The 17,380-nt window shown below is 41.2% G+C and overlaps 1 protein-coding gene across 1 annotated transcript in view; it reads left to right on the forward strand.

Moving 5' to 3' along the window:
- Positions 1-5,925: 5,925 nt before the first annotated feature.
- Positions 5,926-17,380, forward strand: part of C9H8orf48 (chromosome 9 C8orf48 homolog) — a 40,118-nt gene continuing 28,663 nt past the window's right edge. Inside the window, exons 1-2 of the mRNA XM_054040503.1 lie at positions 5,926-6,011; positions 16,267-16,526. Coding sequence (XP_053896478.1) covers positions 16,322-16,526 — 205 coding nt within the window. The 5' untranslated portion in view covers positions 5,926-6,011; positions 16,267-16,321. The remainder of the gene's footprint in view (positions 6,012-16,266; positions 16,527-17,380) is intronic.

Genomic DNA, 17,380 nt, shown 5'->3' on the forward strand with positions numbered 1-17,380 from the left:
TCTAACTAAAGAAAATGTCCATCTGCTTGTGACCAGATGCCAAATTCAAGGTTCTGGTGCCACTTTTCAAAGCCCTGATGGGATAAGCCCAAGCTACCTAAAAAATTGCCTCTTCCTCCACAAGTATGACCATCTGTAATAGCTAGTCTGTTCCCCTGGAACCGGGGTTCTCAAACTTGGTTTGTGGCTTGTTCAAGGTAAGCCCTTGGTGGGCCGCGAGACACTTTGTTTACCAGAGTGTCCACAGGTAGGGCCACTCGCAGCTCCAAGTGGCCATGGTTCGCTGTTCCCAGCCAATGGGAGCTGTGGGAAGTGGCGCGGGCTGGGCCACCGCTTCCCGCAACTCCCATTGGCTGGGAATGGTGAACCGCAGCCACTGGGAGCTGCAAGCAGCCATACCTGTGGACGCTCAGGTAAACAAAGCGTCTTGCAGCCCGCCAGGGACTTACCCTGAACAAGCCGCAAACCAAGTTTGGGAACCCTTGCTCTGGAACAATCAAATGCTGAACCACAAGGGTGAGACTCATGCTCACAGAAGACTTCTCAGAAACTGGTCTGTGATTGTGTTCTTCATTTAAACAAAATATTAGAAAGACCATGAATCTCCATGTCTTTGAAATAACATACAAAGTCACTTCTTCAGCTTGGATTTCTCTAATAATGATAGTAACCAATCAACAGAGGGATGGCAGGGGAGAAACAGAGATCCTTGCTAATTCTTTTAGAATCTGTAGGATTCTCAGATAACACAGTGATAAGCATGATATAAAAACCTAGTTAAGAAACCAGTTAAATATTGTGTTTAAATGGTACAGCGATAAGTTAAACACTGTGTTTCTGTGGAAAGGCTTCAATTTCTAATAGAAGTTATTTACTGACGTGTCAAAATGGCTCATCATTTTGAAACAGAGTATGACAGATTCCAAAGGGAGCCAACCTATTATTGAGGAAAACTGCTTAGCTGCTTCCAGTACTGATCTGAGCGAAGCCTGTGTTGAGCTCTGCTTTCCCTTGAAAAGCTCTCCCTTTAGCAGCAGGCTGGGAATGCTTCAGAAAAGTCCATGGAAAAATTCCAAGTGAAAACAATAAAAAAGGAAGAAAACGCAAGCATTTACTATATATCAGGGGTCGGCAACGTTTGGCACGCAGCTCGCCAGCGTAAGTACCCTGGCGGGCCAGGAACAGTTTATTTACCTGCTGACACGGCAGGTTCGGCCGATCGTGGCCCCCATTCGCCGCGGTTCGCCGTCCCGGGCCAATGGGGGTGGCGAGAAGCAGCACGGGCGGGCATTTTTAATACAATGGACGCTAAAGGTATTAAACCTAATTCAATAAGGTTTAACTTAATTCAGTAAAGTTTATCTTAATTCCACAAGATTTGTCCAGGATGTTGCAGAATATTGTTCAGTCTGTCACAAGCAGTAACTCTTTTGAAGTTAGTGGAATTATACCTGTGTAAGGTAGAGGAAACTCAAACCTAAGGAACTCAAGGACATGGAGGTGCAGGCAGAGGCAGTTATTTTGAAGACAGCTTAATACCAGAACAGGGAACTCACTGTTCTTTGTTATTGACCCAGTTTGGTTGCCAGTTGCTGCTTGATAAACAGATGACATATAGATTTTAATTGACCTTGCTGGAGAAATTGATAAAATGTATAACATGAACATCATGAATTTAGCTATGCAATTTCCAAAAGAACAAGGCATCATACTCTCTGGAAATGGGATGCTGAAAAATCACTGACATCGCATTAGATATTCTTGAACTCACAAGCGTTACCATAAAAACCACTCTCTGAAAAACATTTGTTTTAAACTTCCTTTTTCAGATGCTGTTCCCCCCCCCCCCACACACACACAGTTTCCCATCAAGGTTGAATGTGTAATAAATTAAAAAAAAATAGTTTGATAGTGTGTTTGTGTTTCCTCACACAGAAAAGCGAGTCTATCATCATTTTGGAGTGCTGGTGGGAGGAAGTGGCTGCACTTTCCTATGGATTTTAATGAGCTCCTCAAACCAATTTTAGGACTGTTTTATTTGAATTATGATCTGCTTTGTGTCTCGTATTTTAATTACACTGTAATCATAAGATGAGAAGGATCCAAAAGCATCTTACAGTCTACATATGCCTTTCCCACTGAAATGTTGCCAACTGTGAGGATGAACATGTGTGTCAGCTGTTTAACAGCATAGCATATTAGGACAAAAAGTAAATAATAATATATCCACTTGAAAGTGCAAATTAAAATTAGGAAAGCACAATATAATTACGCAGCTTGGAATCTAGGGCAAGTCACAAAGCCTAATACCCAAATCTTTGCAAAAACAGACTTGGGATCCTTAGTATCAAAGTGGTAAAGTATCTTATTGTTTTAAGTCTCATCTAAAGACAACACTTTCAGCAGCATAATGTCCTCTAGCACCACATGGAGGTAACAGACTTGTTACTGACATGGAGCAAAAAATGCTAATTACTTGATTTCTCATAGCACTTCCTTCAGGACCAGTGCTTTTCTTGGAAGTCTCTCATCCACATACTTACCAAGTCTGATCTAACTTTCCCTATAAAAGCTGACAAGATCACGATACAAGACAGTATGGCTGCTTCTAAAAAGGAAGTTTACCTTTTTCACAAAAGATTGTAGCCCCTCCCCATCCTATTCTGTAGCTCAATGGAAGTAGAACCCTACTGTGTCTTCTTTCTGCCAGGCAGAGCATAATTAAAAACAGACACCTGCCAGTCACTCCATTACTTTTACTGTAATAAAATGATTCTTTTTCTATGTGCAGTGGCTCATGACTGGAGTTCTAAATATTTTTTTACCATGGAGTCCCTATTCCCTTCTGCCTGGCACCAAATACTTATGAAATTAAGTCACTTCATTTTAACAAGGAGCATGTCCTTCAGCCAAGTAGCCCAGCCAAGATTACATAAACTGCATGTTTCCATAGCCACTAGAATATGAATAATCCCTTAGTTTCAAGATTTAAATAATTCTATAAAATTCAATATTTACCCATTAGAAAAATTTTCAGTTTCTCACAAACACTGATCTGTAACATTTTTGTTCCATTTCATCTTGCGGCACCATTTAATTCCTATCTACTTAAACCTGTATAGTAATGATGGCTATTAATATTTCATCTGTGTGCACAACTTCTGATCCGCCATGGACAACTGCCAGTCTCAAACAACACTAAGCCGCAGACCAGTCCATTTCCTAATTGAAGATATGGATTAATTGGAATTGAAACCACCATTTTCAAATGCAGCAGCCCTCTGCAGTAACCCCTCAGAGAGAGACACATTCCATATCATTTTCTGTGCAATATTTTTAAGTTAAGCATTCTGTTCAATGATTTACAGAGTCTGGGTGCTACTTGGCAGCACTTTCAATGTCTATGCTGGTAAAGACAAAAATTATTGATATTTTTAACTCTAAACACTTATTTCTCAGATTTCAAATATTTGAGTTCTGACGTTTCTGGGTGAAAACACCTGGGTATATAATGAGTTACATAAATTTTACCCATCATCAGAGTATGGTGTGAGGCCAGTCCACCACTGGGTAATGAATTTCATTATGAGAGCCCAATTAGTTCTGTCCACAAGGTTAACTGGATTACAGTCACCTGGGAAATGCACACACCTATCGAATATGGATTCTTATGCAGCCCTATGGTTAAAAGGGATATTGCAGTCTTAGTGGATTGAGACATCAGAAAGCATTTGCCTGTATTAAGACATTCAACAATTGTGTTAAATTTAAACATAACATATGAAGAAGAGATGAGCTGCAGTAAAAGCCTGTCAGTGCTTCTCACACAACACTATTTACGGTTCTGTATAGAAACAACTCCAGTACATTAGTGGTAGCAAATCTTAATATCCTCTGACATAACTGGGTTGGGCCATCCATTAGCATCTTCAAATCCTTTAGAAACAAATATCGGTTCAAAGAATATGCTGTTCAAAATATGAACTTCCTAGGCAGCAAATGGTACATTACAAAGACAAAATTTATTTGTATCCTGGACTCCAAACCAAATGACTCAAATGTGAAGACAATACTTTCCCTGAATAAATGTCAAAGGAATAAACCTGTTAGGAGTAATATATTTTTCATGCACCAAAATTATGAATTTAAAAGGGATTGGGTGGATCAGGAGATTGAAATGAAATGTCAGAATCTTTCATCTCTAGGAAATCAATTCAAATTCTGACCAAGTCAGTAACCTAAAGTCATTACCTATTTTCATAAAATTGGTAATGAGAAAGTGTTGAATTGTGGGGAATGGTGTTTAGTGGTGAACTGTAAGGCTCTATCAGTTTTTGTTTTATTTGATATCTTAATTAGTGATCTGGAAGAAACTGTGAAGAGGTTGGCCTAAGCTGATGATCATTTATGTCCCAGAGCATGAAAACAGGAAGCCTATCTTAAATTACTCCAAATTGTGTTCTTATTCATTTTGGAATCTTACTATGCTGTTAGCTTCACTAAACTCCTCACATGGAAATACAACAATAAATAACAGGTGAATCCTTGGGTTAGAGATGTATTAGCACATGGTACAAATTTTCTTGATATAGAGGGCAGACCTTTCTGAATATATATATATTTTTTCATTTTCTCATAGTGGACCACAACTATAAGTAAAAAGAAGAACAGGAGTACTTGTGGCACCTTAGAGACTAACAAATTTATTAGAGCATAAGCTTTCGTGGACTACAGCCCACACGGCTGCTACTCTGAAACACAACTATAAGTGTGTTCTTTCACTGTCACGCCACCAACTCTCATTTTCTGTCATGTGGATTATTTCCCCTCCCATTCACAATCACACAAAATCTCTGTAGCATCTTTAGCAATTTCACAAACGGAAAAAAATAATATGAGGAAAGTATTTAATGCAGGTGTCGCTTTTTTGATTTGGCAGGCGGAGTAGAAAGAAGGGCCAGCATACAGCGAGCAGCCAGCTCTCTGTACATGCCAGCAAATGCTCTGTAGACCACGGCCTGAGAACCATTGCTTCAAAGCATTGCCTATCCATCTCCATCTTGCTCTTTACTGTCTCCCTCCAATTATGCAGTCATTAGCTACACCGTGTATCCTGATCTACAGTGGCTAACCTGTCTGTTATACATTATTCTTTTGTATTACAGCAATGCCCAGAAGCCTCCTTCAAGATCAGGGCCGCAGGGTGCTAAAAGGTGTCCAATGCTAGCCAAACATGGGCGAAGATGAGGTCCCTACTTTGAAGATCTCACAGTCCAAACGTGACCCCAACAGTGCAAGCCAAACACAGCGTGAAGCACAGACCAGGACAAAACACGCCAGTGACATGCTGTGGGAGGCAGGCCAGGGCCACGGAAATTTGTTAGGGGGAGGGATAGCTCAGTGGTTTGAGCATTGGCCCACTAGACCCAGGATTGTGAATTCAATCCTTGAGGGGGCCATTTAGGGATCTGGGGCAAAAAACTGAGCAGGGGGTTGGACTAGATGACCTCCTAAGGTCCCTTCCAACCCTGGTATTCTATGAACCTCCTTGCCTGCATCCCTCCGCTATGTCTTCTCTAAGGCGACATGCAAACAAAGGGAGGGTTTTCACTGCCAGCCAACTCCAGCCAGGCTACTGGGCGGGATGGACTTTTCAGTCTGACCGAGTAGGGCCGTTCTCGTGCTGTCAACCCTACGCGGACACGGCCCTGGGGGCTTCTACCGCCACGGAGCGAGCTGGGGCCAGTCGTAGGCTGAGCTCCATTAGCCGGGGCCGCCCCGGCGCTTTCTCCGTCCGTCACTGGCAGGCTCGGAGTCCGGGCCCCTTCCCCCGCAGCAGTAGCGGCAGCTGAGCCAGTCGGGCCCCCGCCCTGCGCGGCTAGAGAGCCGGGGGCAGCGGCCGCGCTCGGAACCCAAGTGCGGGCTCTGGGGACCGGAGGCGCCGCCGCACCCGGGGCGGGGAGAGAGGCCGGGCTGGCTGCCTGGGCAACGGGAGCGGCCTGCAGGAGGAGGTGAGGCCGGGGTTTCCCCGTTCGGCGTCTCGTCCCCCAGAGCGGCTCTCCCCGTGCGGGGGAGGGGGCGATGCAAAGCCCCTTCCCCGGTTTGAGGCTCTCCCCGTGTTCCGGGGTGGGGGCACAGAGCTCCTCCCCGGGTCTGGGGGTCTTCCTCTGCTAGTGGAGGGGGGATTTTAGTGCAGGAGCCTTTGCAATAACATTGGCTGCACCTTTGGCACAAGATGTGCTGGCCTTTTGCATCTCTCATGCCCCGTGGGATCAAGCCTGGCTTAGAACTTAAATGGGGAAGGCAACACTCCAGTTTGCAGGAAGTTGTGTTAGCACTTGGCAGTTCATTGTGGTATTGTCCTTCAGTGTGTCCTAGAAGTGCTGCGATGGAAGGGGGTGTGAGCGCGTTGGGATGTGCACCAGAGGATTAATGCAAAGCCTGAGTACACACTGCTGGGCTAGGTCCAGCAGTGGATGGGAGCAGCAGGCCACATTCATTATTTCTTCCTCCCTCCTGCACTCTGCAGCAACTGGATGTAGGCTGCTTGGTTACATGGACTGGGAGGCTCTGAAGTTTATCCTGAGCTTGAGAATTCCTGTCCTCAGCCTTGCTGTACTTCACTGTATTTTCCTCAAGTGCTTTCTTTGTGCCTTTCTCCAGTTTTTAGGAGTATTTATGCCATGTAAAGATCATTCAGCTTATTTAGGAAGAATTGGGATAGTAACACCACTGTATTCCTGATCAATTTCCAATTTGAGTCACTGCATTCTGCCTCCCTGCATTTCCCCTTCTGTTTCAATTGAGTACAGTGCTGATCAGCTCATGTCCTAAACTGTTGGATAATTTAGTTGCCCTATTCCACCCCAGAGTTAGCTGCATTTTCAGTCATGAAGAAAACAGTCCCCTTATAGTGTGCTCTAGGATCCTGGAAAAAGTATATATATTATGCACTGAAATTTTCAATCTGCTTTTCCCTTAATGGCACATCTTTTCTTTTCCTTTTTAATAGCTGCCTTTTTATTTCTAATAAGAACAACAGCTGGAATTTGAGTAATCAGAATTATAGATCCCCAATATGTATTTTTCAGTGACAATGTAGTAGCTGTTATTACATGCAAATATATGGGTTGTTTTCTATTGCACACACAAGAAAAATATTTGAAACAGTCACACAGGACATGCCCCCAACTCTATTTTCCCCCCTTACGCTCAACTGCCAAACCTTCTTACAATGGCTAATTTAGTTGCCTCTCAACCACATCCCCACTGCCAAACAGTTCTGCAGCCATAATTCAGCCCAGGGGTACTAAACATTTCTGCAACACTTAATGACAAACACCCCCTAAATCCATTATATTCTTGATGGTAACTTAGAACACCAACTTAACCAGTAGAAAGCATCCCCATTCCTGATGGTCATACTATCAAATCCTGACACGTCCCTGTCCTCCTGATCACAAGCAGCCTCCTCTGCTCTTTGTCACTGTCTTTTTTCTATTGGGGTGTTGAGAATTGTACACACTATTCCAAGTGCAATGTCACCAATATCACACAAGGGGAAACTGACCTCCATAACTCACATGGTACCTCTTAAAAAAAAAAAGAAAAAAAAAAATGAATGAACACCTTTATGAATAGTGAGTTGCCAGTTTTCCACATGTTTGTGAATTTCTGTGATGAGCTCTTATTTCTGTGTTACATAAGCCTAATAAACAAAAATCACATTTTTGTTTAACCTTCCTTTGCTATAAAATTAGGGAGTATTCTGAAAGAAGAGGAACAGGAGTACTTGTGGCACTTTAGAGACTAACAAATTTATTAGAGACTAACACGGCTGCTACTCTGAAACCTGAAAGAAGAGGATGTCACTACTAGAGTTCCAAGGGAAAAGAGGGTAGTCAAAAAAGCTAACAATATTAGGAACCACTAAGAGAGGGATAGATAAGATGACAGAAAATACAATGCCACAATATAAATCCATGGTACACCCACACCTTAAATACAGTGTGAGATTCTGGTCACTCCATCTCAAAGAAGATACATTGGAAGTGGAAAAAGTACAGAGAAAGCCAACAAAAGAGATTAGGGGTATGAAACAGCTCCTGTAAGAGGAGAGATTAAAAAGTCTGGGACCGTTCAGTTTAGAGAAGAGATAAGTAAGGGGGGATATGATGTAGGTCTATAAAAATCATGAATCGTGTGGAGAATGTAAATAAGGAAGTGTTATTTGCCCCTTCACATAACAACTAGAGGTCATCCAATGAAATTAATAGGCAGCAGGTTTAAAACAAACATAAGGATGTACTTCACAACATACAGTCAACCTATGCAGCTTGTTGCTATGAGATGTTGTGAAGGTCAAAAGTATGTTAAAGAAAGAATTAGATAATTCATGGAGATTAGGTGCATCAGTAGCTATTAGCCAAGATGATCAGGGATGTCACCCCATGCTCTGGGTGTTCCTAAGCCTCTGACTGCCAGAAGCTGGGACTAGCTGATGGGGAGTGGATCTCTTGATAAATAGCCCTGTTCCGTTCATTGCCTCTGAAGCAGCTGGCTCTGACCACTGTTGGAAGACAGGATACTCGGCTAAATGGACCACTGTTCTGACCTAGTATAACCATTGTTAGGAAGTGGACTGAAATGGGTGATGTAAATTTTGTTCCCTTCCATCTAACAAGTTACATACCTTGCAAGCAGAACTCACTTAGGCCATGTCTATGCTAGCGAGCTTACAATGGCACAGCTGTGCAATTGCTCGTGTAGCTGCTCTGTGCATATGGGAGAGAGCTCTCCCATTGACATAATTAAGCCACCACCAGTAAGTGGCAGTAGCTATGTTGGCAAGAGAGTTTCTCCTGCCAAGATAGGTTACACTGACAGAAGTACCAGTGTGGACAACACTATGTCGCTCAGAGGGTCTTCCCCCCCCACAGCCCTGAGCAACATAAGCGATACCGCCAAAAGTGCTAGTGTAGACATAGACTAAGGCTATGACTGCACAAATTAATTTGCTGACATTTGTTCATCATTGGAAACATACTGCTGCTAAGACTGCAAGTGGTCCTGATGCTGGTGCCAACAGAACAGTGTTGCTAAAAGATGTCCAGAATAGTGCTGGGTGGTAAATAGTTTTCCTGTTCTGCACAGGAATGAACTTGAAACATTTAGAAGCTGTGTGTGAAAAGCAACAAGAAACCCTTATTCCCCCATTAGCTAATAGCTCACTGGTTAAGGAGCTACTTATTTGGTATGTGGGAGACCCTGGTTCAAATCCTGATCTAAATTATACAGAGCAGAGATTTGAATTAGAGTCTTCCACATCCCAGGTGATTAGCCCAATCACTGGGCAATTGGCTATTCTGGGGTTAAATTACATCCTGGATGTGAAAAACCTTTCTTGATGAGTGTTTCATTGAAGCTGGTACATTCCTGCAAAAAGAAAAAATTGATTTCAACAAATCAATATTTTTCAATTAAAAATATTAAATCAAAAATAGCTGAATAGCTCTAGTTCAGAATATGTGGTTTGTGAAATCCATTTCCAAAAGAGAAATATATCAAATTATAGTATTATACTTTGTGATAGAGCTTTACAAAAAATATTCATCCTGCACAGGAATTACAAGTTTTTGAATGTTTCTTTCTTTATTTCAAACACTAATCTACATAGAGAGTAGTTTCTTCCCTGATTTTACTTGCTAGTGCTTTAAATAGTTTGAGAATGTGATGGCCCATTTGGAGTGTGATTTACTGCTTACAAAGCGAGAAGAGAGCACCTCTTTTCCTCAGGTTTTCCTCTAGAATCCTTCCCATGTTCTCTGGCCTCATGTTACAGCCACCTTTTGTTGCCACTTCTGTAGCTGGCCAAGGGAGTTACTACAGAGAATTTCAAACCATATCACCTCCATGATTCCTCCCTCCCTCAGCCCTCAATAGAGAATTTAACCTGCTGTTTGCAAAAGCGAGTACATATCTGCTACATCCTCATTATTTTACCTAAGACCTGCTGTAGTAGGAGCACATCTAATGTGGTCTGAAGTCTGTTTAGCTGTAATTTTGGCTTTCCAGGATATTCCAGCATTGTGTGAAAGGTTGCTGCTAATACTCAATTCAACTTGTTTAGTAATTTACCACTTCATATTGTAAAGACAAGGCGAGGTTGGTTACATCTGATGCTGTGAAGTGGTTCCAGCTCAGCCAATCCATCATTTTGCTGAATTCCTCCAGTTCCTGCCCCTTCTATGCCTGCTGTGGCTGAAGCTTCACTTAACACCAAAGATATTAGGCAAGTGTGCGCGTTAGAGTACTAATTGACTCCCAGCTTGCATTTCTTATTGTTATCTTCCCATGGCCTTGAACTCAATAACCAGCTTCAATGCTGCTGTAACAAGCAGAAGTATTACATCAATGTTTATTAATATTAGAAGTTTAGATCAGAAAGTTTTGATTGTTGAACCAGCCTAAAAGCAAAATAGAAACCCTTTTACAATCTGACATTGAGACCCTATCCTATTGCCTTCATAACCTATTCATCATTATGGCAGCCACTAACAGATGCAGTAGACAATAGGCTGTGAAACACTAATTTGCATTTCCATAAGTAGCTCTTAAAGCTTAATACATTACAAACCATCCTTAATTGAGCCTCACAACCTCCATGTGTGATAGTTTACAGATGGGCAGGCCAAAGACTAGGGCTTAATTTCAGAGGTGCTGAGTACTGGCAGTTTCTGTCAAAGTTAGTTGAGTTGAAGTAGAGCATCTTTGAAAATCTGCCCATAAGGGCCATATATTAAAAGGTATTTATGTGCTTAAATATCCAATTAGGTGCCTAAGTGGGATTTTCAAAAGCACCTAAATGGATTAAATATCTAAACACCAGTTGAAATTAATACTAGTTTGGTGCCTAAGTTGCTTGGCACTTCTGAAAATCCCACTGCATCTTTACATGCTTAAATATCTTTGAAAATCTGGCTTTCACCAAGCTCACAGTGAGTCAAGCATATAGAACTGCAAATAGAACCCAGGAATCCTGCTCTGGACAGTAGGGCCCAGATCCACAAAGGGACTTAGGCAATGTAGCAGTCAGCATCTTGGTGCCTAACTTTTTGGGACCTAGAAAGTCACAGGAACAGCACTGTGATCCACAAAGCTTGAGTTAGGCGCCTTGACTTCCTACCCACCAGGCTACAGAGGATACATCTATACTGTAATAAAAATATCTGCAGCACCAAGTCTCAGAGCCTGGGTCATTTGACATGGGCACAAAGGACTCCGGTTGGAGCCTTGGCTCTGAAACCTCATGAGAGGGGAGCGTCTCAGAGTCTGGGTTCCAACCTGAGCCCAAATGTCTATACTGCTATTTTTAGCCCTGCAGCTCTAGTCAATTGACCCCAGTTCTGGGATGTGATGCCTTGAGTTTTTTATTGCAGTGTAGCCCATACCCAGAGGCAATCTCACTCTCTCTGATCTAATGGCTGTTTAAGTATTTATCTACAGTGGAACAGTCACTGGGGCAGAGAGAGATTGACTCTGTAGCCTAGAAGTGAGGGCACCCAAATGGGAGACTAAAGTCCAGTCCCTAGTCCCCCTTAACCACTTTCTCTTTAGAGACATTGGAACAGTGTCAATAGGAGAGATTGAGGAAGTCCCTACATCGGAATACCATATAGTCAGTGGTTAGAGTACTCACCTAAGAGGTAGGAAACCCCCTCTTCAAATCCTTACTTCCCCAGTTAGTGGATTTTGTTGGAAGAAAAACAGGCTGACCCAGAGGCAGATTTGAGTAGATGGGTTTCTTTATTGCGGTACTTGTTCCCCTGGACCCAATTGTCCAGTAAGCACTGGATTAGTTACATCATACTCTTTATCTACATTAGTATGTAAATTCCTACATTTATTATAACATCCCCAAAACCCTTATGGAGTAATATGAACACCCATACAATGAATATTGATAACCCTGCCCCTGATTACTATTTACCTCATTAACATTCTACTGATAAATTTTACTTTGAAGATACATTTTTTTTTGCTATAATTGCAGTCATGAACTCCTTGGATCAGCAGTTTGCAGGGAAGGGAGAAACTCGCCTGTGCAGCTGGGAAAGAAAGGGAGAGGGAGATGATACTACTTTACCCAAAAAGGCATCCTCATTCCTCAGGCAGCTACAACCTTATCAAACCCTTAACAAGGAGAAGGGAGGGGACAGGGGTAGCCCTAAAATCTATCATCAGACACAAAGATGCCTGCATTTTATCAAGTGGAGCTGCCAGTCATCTCTACCATTGGTGGTATTTCCCTGCAAAGATTGGTCTTCCAGAATGTATGGGGTGTTGACAGTAGCATTGTTGAGTCTGCCTATTAGCAGCATGGAAGCACTGCCCACCTGGTGCCCTGTAGACCCATGGTGAAGTCCAACAAATCCTCACACCTAGATCATGCTACATCTCTGCTGATTTTTAATTTTAAAAAGCAAACAAAATTAAAACATTTAGAGTTTGGGGAAAGAGGTTTCTTGCCATATGAACTTTCAAGAGTCCCATATTGAGTTAATATAAGAACTGTCTTGACTGCTAAAATAATGTTTGGGGACAGTATCTCAGGAATTTATTATCTATGGGTTTAAAACTATTTTGGCATTATTAGCTCATTCAGAATTGACAGTAGAAATAAAGGCAGACTTGGCTACAGGAGATGGACATTTGTGTTCTGAAGCCTGGGAGAACAGGAGCAGCAGTTATTATTGATCAGATCTTCAGTCAGGGACACATACCATAAACCAGTGCAATGCCATTGAAGGCAGTGGGTTCCCAAGTGGCAGAATTTGGCCCTTAGTGATATGTAGGGTTTGTTTAATTAGATAGACTCATATGTTTACTTTGGCAAGCTGATATTAGCTAATACGTGGATGTGACTTGGTGTCAGGTCAGATATTTTCTTATGTATGTTATAACTGTATACTTAAGATTGAGGACAGATGAAAGAATCCCAGAGGATTTACATTGCAAAGATTATTACCCAGCTTGTCTCAAACAAAATGCCATAGGTGATGTTATCAATACACAGTTCCCATAACTTTTTTTTTTTTTTTTTTAAAAACAGCAACTGTTCAAGGTACATAACATTAACAGAGGTAATGCTTTTAGAGAGCGTTTAAGTTTCTGCTCTTGTACCCATAGGCTTGCAACATGACCCATATAAAATGGATTTGCAAATATATTTTTGGTTAGAAATTACAAATGCCTGTATATAGACAAGGTTCAGATTAATTTGTCACGCCATTCAGTCAGCTATAATAGATCCTCTTTTTTTTGGCCCTGATCCTGTGCGATCAGGGAGTTCTGCCATTAGCTTCAGTGAGAACAAGTTCAAGCCCTGTGTGTTCTGGACTTCTGTTCACCACTATACACAGATCAATGTTAGCTGAAATTTAGGAGTATACTTAGAACATTGAATGCAACACATAATTTGGAAATTAAATCTCCATGTTGCAAACTTTTGCTTTATGGCATTGGGAGGGTGCGTATTCAGCTAAGATCACTTTAGTTTTATAATTATATCAATGGGAAAAAGTGAGCTATTGACTATGTGGGGTTTGATCCTGCAGTCCTTATGCAGGGAAAATTTCCATTGAGGTCAAAGATGGCAGTTACATGCGTGTCTGAATGCAAAGTTAAATATGGGTGAAATCCTGTCTCAGCTGAAGTCAGTGGCACCTATTGGTTTTAATGGATCCAGGATTTCACCTTATGTATGTACTGCAGATTCAAGCATTCTAATTAGTTGTGTATCCGTGTTTTGCTTTCTTATTGTGCCAACTTGTTTGTATGCAGTGTAGAGTTTAAGTGTAGGCCCTGATCCTGTAAAGACCAATGCTAGTGCATAACGTTAAGCACCTGAATAGCCCTGGTGACAAAAGACTCCACCACACAGTATCAGAAGAAAAACATCATTTCTAGACATTATTGGCTATGGATACATTTTAAAAACTTGATCTTGCTTATTTTATCCTCTTCCACTAGGATAGTGACCTACCCACTATTTCCTTATTCATGAAAATCTTGCTCCAGTATATATTTTGAGTACTCAGTGGGACTACTCTTGCTTAACATTTAAGCACCTGCATATTTGCAGGATTAGGGCCTTAATCATTCATTCATTCCAGCATTCTTCCTTTACTGGAGTTATTTTTTTGTGAATCTGTTTTTAAATGTTGCCATCATTATAAAGACTTTGTTCACAGAATAAATCATTTTTAACATGCAAGTACCTGTTCTCAGAATCTTTAGCCTCAGATAAAGAAAAATAATGACTCTCTCTCTCCAAGGACCAATTGTTTTGTTAAATTATAATCTTTTTTCAATAAGAGGTTGAGCTGTATTTAAATAGAGATTGGCCTTTTTTTATTTGACTTGGGCATTTGAAGTTTGGAACTGATCTGTTTTACATGAATGAATGAACAAGAAATGCAAATTGGATCTAAAATGGATGGTAATTTTTATTGTTCAAGAAGTGTGGGATTAATATTTTATTAAACAACCTAAATTAAAGACTAGGGAAGGAAGAGTACCTGTAAGTACTTTATCATGTGAAGACATTTGTAGGCATACAAAAAACTCTGATCAGGCTGCTTCTAATTCTCTGTTTGCTGTGCTATAACAGTAGCAAAATTGAGTAGAGCGTTTCCATGATTAGAATGGAGGAAATGGTTAAGACATAATCCTAATGAAAGAGGATAAAGTAAGCACATTTGATGCTTTAAAATGTATTAGTGACCAATTATGTATGTGAGTATTGTTTTCTTCCCACAGTTTGGGTTGGTTTTTTGTTTGTTCATTTTCTTTTTTCAGATTTGGAATAAATCCCCATTAATTTAAGTATATCAAGCAGTTGAAATCTTTGTTTTCTTTCCAGTTTTCAAAACAAAGCTGAGTAGTCCAAGGACGCTTTGTATTTCTGAGTGGCCAGTGAGAGGGATAAAAATCCACAGCAACAATTTCAATTTCTTGGTCATTTTTTCATATGAAAAATTTTACCCACAATTTAGTGTAAATTCTTAACATTAATTCTTAATACCACAATTGCATGGTTTCTTTTTAAAGCCTTTTATGAAAGCTAAGCTATCAAAGGCAGTCATCGTAAAGGGGGATAGCCTGAATTCCTTACTTAGGGTTACAACCTTGTTTACATTGAGTAGTACATTACTCCATATATTACACATAATAGTTCTATGAATAAGGTTGGTAAAATCTGGTTGTCTGTTTTTACTCAGGCAAATGTCCATTGACTTCAGTAATTAAGGAATTCATAACTTGACCTCAGGCTATTTGTAAATCTGTGAAAAGTATAAAAAAATAGAAATCTAGCTAATTTGACAAATTGTCTGGTTCTGCACTTTTTTAGAAATTAAATGATGTTACCTTATGGTAGTTTTGATATCAGACTTCAAGTGTATACTTTAATCTTTTGTGAGCAACTACCATGATACGCCACTTTTAGTACAGTTATGGCTAAAGTAATGATCTGTTCTTATCTGCAGTAGTAGGTTATAGGGTATGTACATCTGGAATGAAGTTAAAATAAAAATCACTTAAATTTTGATATATTGCAAATTCATGAAATAACTATTTCAGACTCACATTTTGAGGTCAGGAGCGGTGCCAGAGTTTTTGCTGCCCTAGGTGGCAGTGCTCCTCCTTGGCGGCAGCACTCCTTCTCTGAGCATTCGGCAGCGGGGGTTCTAATATATGGAGATATCCTATCTCCTAGAAGGAGAAGGGACCTTGAAAGGTCATAGAGTCCAGCCCCCTGCCTTCACTAGCAGGACCAAGTACTGATTTTGCCCCAGATCCCCAAGTGGCCCCCTCAAGGATTGAACTCACAACCCTGGGTTTAGCAGGCCAATGCTCCGCTCCTTCGGGGCACTTTGGTGGTGGGTCCTGGACCGAGTGAAGGACCCGCCGCCGAATTTCCGCCGAAGACCTGGAGCGGAAGGAACCCCGCCTCCGAATTTCTGCCGAGGGCGTCAAAATGCCACCCCCAAAATCCTGCCACCCTAGGCAACTGCCTAGGGTCATCTAGTGGAAGTGCCGGCCCTGTTTGAGGTTGAACTATACCTTGCACACACACAAGTCTGTAACAGCTATTTGTAACTTGACTGAGTAAATTGCACTGCTGATTTACAGAGCAGTAGTCCAGGTGAATCTTTTTAAGAGCCATATGTTACCAAATCTGTTATGGGTTTTTCTTATTTTTAGTATTCTACTTTGGTGACCAGCTGGATTGAATACGCGGTGCTTTGAAGAGGAGTAGATGGAATCAGGCCAGAGTTGCAGCACTACTCTTTCAGACTATTTTGAGGATACATTTGAATCCTTCAGTGAGGAGGAGGAAGCCTGCAGGCAATATGAGAGTGAACCGTTTGAATCTTATTGTTCCACAGAGGAGTTGGAGTGGCCTGCTGCTGTGTTAGATATATCTGAAAGCGTATGGCAGTCAATAAGCCAGGATGATGAAGGTACGCAAGGTTTCTGTGCATTTGAGTCAGTCCTCCACCCAATTTTAAAATTACACAGAAGGGCACAGATCAGCGAAAACAAAATAAAAATTACATCCAATTTTCTTGCTGTGCACAGCATCAGAAGCCTCAAAACATTGGCTTCCTCAGCCAGCTCTGTAATTTTGCTGAATCAAGACTTAATGGAGAGTATATGAGGAGGTATAATGTACCAAATTGAGTGTTTAGGTATGGAAGTCCTTATTCAATCTTACTGTGTGCTGGAGTTTATTGGTATGATAAACAGGTCTTAAAGATACCTTGACTGAATTCCCATTTCAGAAAAGTAGCTGGACTGTAAAAATAGTTTCCCCAAGGGAATTGTGGAAGGTCCATCACTAGGGACATTTAAAAGTAGACTGGAGAAAAGTACTGAAAATGTACTGTTGTAACCATGTTGGTTCTATGATACGAGAGACAGGGTGGTTGAGATAATATATTTTATTGGACCAATTTCTGTTGGTGGAAGAGAGAAGTTTGAGCTATACAGAACTCTTATTGACCCAGAGAAGAGCTCTGTATAGCTGAAAAGCTTCTCTTCCACCATCAGAAGTTAGTCCAATAAAATATATTACATCACCCACCTTATCACTCTAAAAATATATGTAACATTAACAAACCTACAGCAGGTAAGGGTAAAAGAAGCAGAGGGAGGAGGATAAAACAACTGACATAATAGGGGGTCTGCCTTCTTTGACATTTTGGTAATGTTCCCCATCCTCCTGCAGCCTCCTTTTTACCCTTTTGTTTAGTCTGGGAGATACAGTGGTGACTTCAAGCCATTGATTAGCTGCTATTTTTAAACCTGTCACATT

Source organism: Malaclemys terrapin, chromosome 9, assembly GCF_027887155.1.
Source record: "Malaclemys terrapin pileata isolate rMalTer1 chromosome 9, rMalTer1.hap1, whole genome shotgun sequence".
NCBI lineage: Eukaryota > Metazoa > Chordata > Testudines > Emydidae > Malaclemys > Malaclemys terrapin.